Here is a 6,219-nt window from a genome sequence, read left to right on the forward strand (position 1 = left end):
TATATATATAAATTTAAATTATACTTTGTGTTATATTATCTTGGTATTGAATTTAAAAAAAAACTAGTTAATGGTACTGCAAGAGTTTTTCTAATGCAAAAGGTGAGGGAGTGATGGCAAATTAAACACCTTTCTCTTTTCTGACCAACACGAATAAATCTCTCTTGAATATTTTTTTCTATTTCGGAAAGTCAAACACTTTTTTAAACAATTTTTTTCGTATGCAATTGGAGCAAATGGGAATGCAAAAATTCTATTTGTTGCAGTTTCCATTCACAACCAGTTTACCCAACTATGATGACTTCCACTTCTGAGAACCCCAGAAATGTGAAAAGTATCTATTGTGCTATCATTGCAAATATACTTTTTCTTAAAGAAAGTACTAATGATTTGAATAAAGGACCATTTGTAAATGTTTTACTTGTAGGCAGGCCAGAGGGCTTCTTGGCTTCGGATTTCAGCTTGGACGCAAGTAGCATCCTTCTGAACCATTCCTCTTTGTCTCTTCCTGTTCTCCCAAACAGGTACAGCACAGGTTCTGTGTGCACTCTCTTAGGTTCCTCACTAGTGGCTACAGCCTCAGGCCTGTCTCCTGCTGCAGGGGTCTTCTCCTCCACCACGTCAGACTTATCTCCCTGCACTCTGGCCAGGAAGTCATCCTGCTTGGCCAGCTCAATGCAGATGGGATACTTCTTATTCCACACTCTTTTCCTGGCCAGGCTATGAGGCACCAGGTAGATCTGTAATACAAGAACTCAAATGTTCATATAGTATGCATTTAAAGGGTTTAATAAGTTTTGTTTTAAATAGAACGTTTTAAAAAAACATTCAGATTTCACACTTTGTTCTGTGCAAATGAGATGCTGTATCACAGACGCTTACAGTAAATGCAAGAAAAAAAGTTTCAATGTACAATTATTCATGGAAATATTACTATGGTGCCCTGTTTGTCAGTAACATTTTAAATACTAAAATTCTATGTCACATTCTATAATTCAATTAAAGAAACATTCTGTAATTCGAGTCAAAGAGATTTTCAAACCTTAATTTACATTAACAAAAAACTAAATTCTCTACAAAACAAAGTTTGAATAGGGCCTGTACATTAAGTGCACTGGGGTAAATTAATTGCAGAAATTCAAAGCAACAAAACAGGTTTTGCACTTGGAGATCGTGTCTACCACCCACCTTACTGTTGGTGAGATCATAGATTTTCTGGCTAACATAGGTGACGTCAGGTTTGAGCTCGTTGAAGGTTGCCCGGCGGGGAATATTGCGGTTAGGTTTGGACAGTCGCAGGACAGAGCCCTCCAGACGCACATACACAGAGTGAGTGAGTGTGGCGTGATACGTCTCAGGGTCATAGCTGTGGATCTCATTCATCCAACCCTGAAAACATAAGCACAGAAATTTTACAACGCAACAAATGGCCCACAAAAAAGAAAAATAAGTAGTAAATAAGGGGCTAAGCACAATCTACACTGTTGGGTTACAAGCCAGACCTTTAACCATTATGTCACATATAATACAGCTTCTACCTTCTGAGAAACATTGCAAGTTGAGAATGCAGTTTTTCTACAAATGCGTTCAAAGTTATGAATGATTCTGAATAAAAAGAAACACAATCCATTCTAAATGTTTTTGTTGTTTTGTTTTTTTCCAATATAAAAGGCAATAACTGCTATCACGATTATACATCGTCCATCAAAACTGACATATTTATACACAGAATCCATTTTGTACACTTGTAAACTGCACACTTTGTAAATACCATATCTGCACCCTTATAACATATCTTTACATTTATTTCAACAATTAAATTTTTTCCTATACTTCTATTTCTGTATATAGTACATTATTTAATTTCTGTTTTTTTCTTATATTAGTGTTATATTCCATTCCTACTGTGTTATTCCTATGTATGTCTGCACTATGTCTGTACTTTCTTCTGCACTGGTAGCTGCTGTTGTCAAGTCAAATTCCTTGTGTGTGTAAACATACTTGGTAATAAAGCTCTTCTGATTCTGAATAGTAAGTGATTATTTTTTTCTCAGACTAAATAGTACCACTGTGTTCAGTTTTAGAAGTTTGTATCAAACACTTCAACTGAAACATCAAAAAGTTTTTTTTTTTTTTAACCATTTGATAACTCTTATGTAGACCACTTGACCACAATTCAGTCAAAATTTGACAAGCATTCAGTAATTGGCCCCATTATTTAATTTCTGTTTTTTTCTTATATTAGTGTTATATTCCATTCCTACTGTGTTATTCCTATGTATGTCTGCACTATGTCTGTACTTTCTTCTGCACTGGTAGCTGCTGTTGTCAAGTCAAATTCCTTGTGTGTGTAAACATACCTGGTAATAAAGCTCTTCTGATTCTGAATAGTAAGTGATTATTTTTTTCTCAGACTAAATAGTACCACTGTGTTCAGTTTTAGAAGTTTGTATCAAACACTTCAACTGAAACATCAAAAAGTTTTTTTTTTTTTTAACCATTTGATAACTCTTATGTAGACCACTTGACCACAATTCAGTCAAAATTTGACAAGCATTCAGTAATTGGCCCCTAAAAGCAAAATGGAGAAAAATGCCCCTGAAAAGCATTGCCTGACCAGGACATGTAATTAAAAACACAACAAGGAGTTGATGCCGACAGCCTCGTGGGCAGCGCGCCGACATATTTAGCTCCGTTGTGCTTCAGGCAACCTTTCCCAATCCCGCCCCCCTCTCTTTCTGGCACTTCGCTTTCTGTCAACTAACTGTCCTATCAAAATAAGGGCAAAAATGGCAAAAATAAATCTTAAAAAACAACAAAAACACACTCTACAAGGCCAAAATGAACAAATTATTTAAAGCACTGTTAAGTAAACAAGTATGAGGAAGGACTGTACTGCCTTTGTTGGCTGAAGGATGGGCAGTCAGATGAACAAAGGTAGGCCTGATAATATTACACAGCTCAGGCAAAATGACGAAGTACCACACATTACTCTCTTCCACTCAATCAGTCAGGGTAAACGTATAATAATAAACGACCAATACCACCACTGGTGCAAATGAAAATAATTTAATTTTCACTTATTTGTTTGTGCTAAAACGATGATTGAAGTCCATTCACTCCAAGAACAAAAATTATAATATAGAAATATTTTAACTGAAGTAACAGTTTTACTATTATAACTATTTCAGCTTCCACCATAGACAACAACTTTGTTTATTCTAAGCATGCGCTGCAGACTGCAGTTATGTGCGGAGTTAATATCACTGCAGCATGTGCTTTTTAAAAATTGGACGGATTTTAACTGTTATCGCTCTTAAGCTGGGGAAAAAAAAAACTTCCCCAGTATAATTAAATTGCAGTACTTACATTAAAAACATCCCTGAATGTTCTAAACCTCTTCATTTGTTAGATTTTACTTCAATCAAGGACCTAGCCAATGATAAGGATAACAGCTTTAACAAAAAACATGATCTCTGGTGCCTCCTTGCTTCAGTTGAGTTTAGATAAATGGCTATGTCAGCAGAGACCAACAGACTGTGGTGGTGACGATGATGATAATGAGCCTGATTATGAGCATTCCTGGCTGGTAGTATCAAGTAGTTCATTCTGACATAACATTACTGTGTCCAAACAAGCAAACTATAAACAATAATAATATGCACAGTGTGCTGTAGTACTATAGAAAAATCATGATCCTAACCTTTATATCCAAACTGAAATCTCAGTTGGCCAGACAACGGTTCATCTTCAATAAATCATGAAAATATTGTTGTCTGGCAGAATGTGAGCCTGAAGACGGTAGTGTACACAGTGAGTTTATGAACGCTTAGCTTAAAGGTGTGCTATAATGTGCTCATAAATGGCTGTTGAGACAATATTCTTGCTTGAAATAAAGTGGAGGCTTGGACCCAGATTCGGAAGGTTGATACGTCACAACTATCTCTGGAGACACCTTAGTTTATATTGTTAATTTCTCATAAACGCTCTCTTGTCCTGCATTAAAACATGACAACAACATCCACCATGACCTAGTGCAGGGGTAGGCAAGTTCGGTCCTAGAGAGCCGCAGTACACTAGATAAGCTGGTCATCAGCTTTTTTGTGAAGGCCTTCAGCCATTCTCAGCAGTGGAACTCTTTTCAAGACTCTGGTTAACTTAACACTCTTCACCCTAGTATGACTTAAATCAACTGTCAATTCAGGAAGCAGTCTACCCACACCATAATAGCTAGGCTTGGCAAAATGAAGTAAGTGTCAACAACAACAGACTTTTGCAGTGTGCGAGGCAGAGAAGCTACATCAGGGTCAATGCTTACTGGATTAATAAGGAGACACTAGACTAGAGATTTGAGGCCATATTCACAAAACATCTTAAGGCTAAAAGTAGCTCATAACTTACCAATTTAGGAGAAAATCTTAAAAATAATGGGTGTGTCAGTCCTAAATTTAGGACTCCTAAATTTTTGCTCTAAGAGTATTTCACAAAGCGCTTTAGCACTAAAACTAGCTCCTAAATCTGTGAAATGTTAGGAGTAGTGAAGAGTCTAAGTCACTAAGACCAAGCCACAAACTATCCTAAAATGGTGGTTGCCGGCAATCTGCCTCGGAACGTAAAGATTTTAGAAACATTTGACGATAATGAGCTTTTGGTTTTGGAGGTTATTCCAAATTTTCCTTTGATTATATGCTTGTTTTCATTAACCAACTAGGCAAAAAGTAACAGCTGTTCTTGCGTCCAGTTTGGTTTTCTTTTTTGTTTGCATGTCTTACTATCAGCCATGATTATTCTACTCTGTTAGTTAATTAAAAGGCTGTTTATATGTATATTCACAAATTTTTTACGAGAAGCATACAGTCTGACAATTAGCTGAACATATACATATATATTATATTGTTTAATTAGTGACACTTTGCCACATTCAAATAAAGATTTTAAAATGCAGGCTATTAACATTTTTATTTTTAAACCTCTACTTGATTATGGCAACATAATATCGCGCTCTACAATACTTCAATGAATGAATCCCTGACAGAGACTCCTCCCCTATCAGCCAATCACTGTGTGCATATTTAGTAAGCATGCTGACATCATCCATAGCAACAAGGTCAACCCCGCTCTTACTCTTAGCATAAGACTTCTCTCTATTCCTTAGTAAAAGTCTGTTTCAGCAGCTTTGTGAATAAATTTTAAAAGAAAACTTTTACTGCTATTTAGGAGAACTCTTAGCGGTAAGATAAAATGTTTTGTGAATACGGGCCCAGATGCTTTAGCTTGCAAACCTCTCACAATATTTAAAGGTCACAATACTTCAATGTACTTGCGTTACCCTTGATGATACATATACACAACAATTATCACATCCATGACAAGTCTGTAGGAATAGATACAGACAGTTGGCTAAATATGGATTAGTCCCAAGTTCAGACAAATTGACCGTTCACAGGGAGCTTTACTGACAGGCGATCTGACCAATCAGAACGCGGATATTATGTGCCGCCGCTGCTATCCGCCATCTTGCCTGACAGCTACGGCCGGTGTTCTGACGATTTGTGCTACCTGCTCAGATTGTGCTACCTCCCATTAAAAAGATAGGTAGCACAAATCGATAGTGAAAAATGCTACCTATCAGATTGTTCTACCAGCATCTTATTCTTGTGGTTTGAGGCTTTTTTAATGTCCATACCTACCCCTACCCTAAACCTACACTTACCCTAAACTTACCCTTAAAGGGGTCATCGGATTCCAATTTTCCACAAGTTGATATGATTCTTTAGGATCTTAATGAAAAGTCTGTAACATCGTTTGGTTAAAATTTCTCAATGGTGGTGTAAAACAACAGCATTTTTACCCCGTCATAAACAGCTCTTTTCAGAGCAAGCTGTTTTCTTGCATGCCGCTTTCAATGCAAATGAGCTCTGCTCGCCCCGCCCCTCTCTTCCGAGCCGCTCTCTGAGAGATGGTAAACTTTAGCCGCATTCATCGTGAAACTTGCTAACTAGCATGTTATTAGGAAAGGCGATTTGCAAAGATTCATTAAAAACCTTACATTCACTTCTTCTGGAGGTGAAGCTGGATCACGAATGATTTGCGTGAAGATAGATGCATTTAGGTAGATCGGGGGCGCATTCCCTTCAAAAACAAACGTAAACCACTGCGTCTTCAGCGGCTCAGATGTCGGGAGTAAATGATGACTGCTATGTTCATTATTACATCCAA

At 37.1% G+C, this 6,219-nt stretch overlaps 1 protein-coding gene across 7 annotated transcripts in view; it reads right to left on the reverse strand.

Moving 5' to 3' along the window:
• Positions 1-6,219, reverse strand: part of tex2 (testis expressed 2) — a 52,182-nt gene that overhangs the window by 8,720 nt on the left and 37,243 nt on the right. For all 7 annotated transcript variants that reach the window (XM_016540158.1, XM_016540159.1, XM_016540161.1 and 4 more), the window contains exons 3-4: positions 1,189-1,389; positions 422-740 (exon numbers count right to left, since the gene is read on the reverse strand). In XM_016540158.1, the coding sequence (XP_016395644.1) occupies positions 422-740; positions 1,189-1,389 (520 nt within the window). The remainder of the gene's footprint in view (positions 1-421; positions 741-1,188; positions 1,390-6,219) is intronic.

The sequence above is a fragment of the Sinocyclocheilus rhinocerous genome, unplaced genomic scaffold (assembly GCF_001515625.1).
Source record: "Sinocyclocheilus rhinocerous isolate Xijiao unplaced genomic scaffold, SAMN03320098_v1.1 scaffold2593, whole genome shotgun sequence".
In the NCBI taxonomy this organism is placed as follows: Eukaryota; Metazoa; Chordata; class Actinopteri; order Cypriniformes; family Cyprinidae; genus Sinocyclocheilus; species Sinocyclocheilus rhinocerous.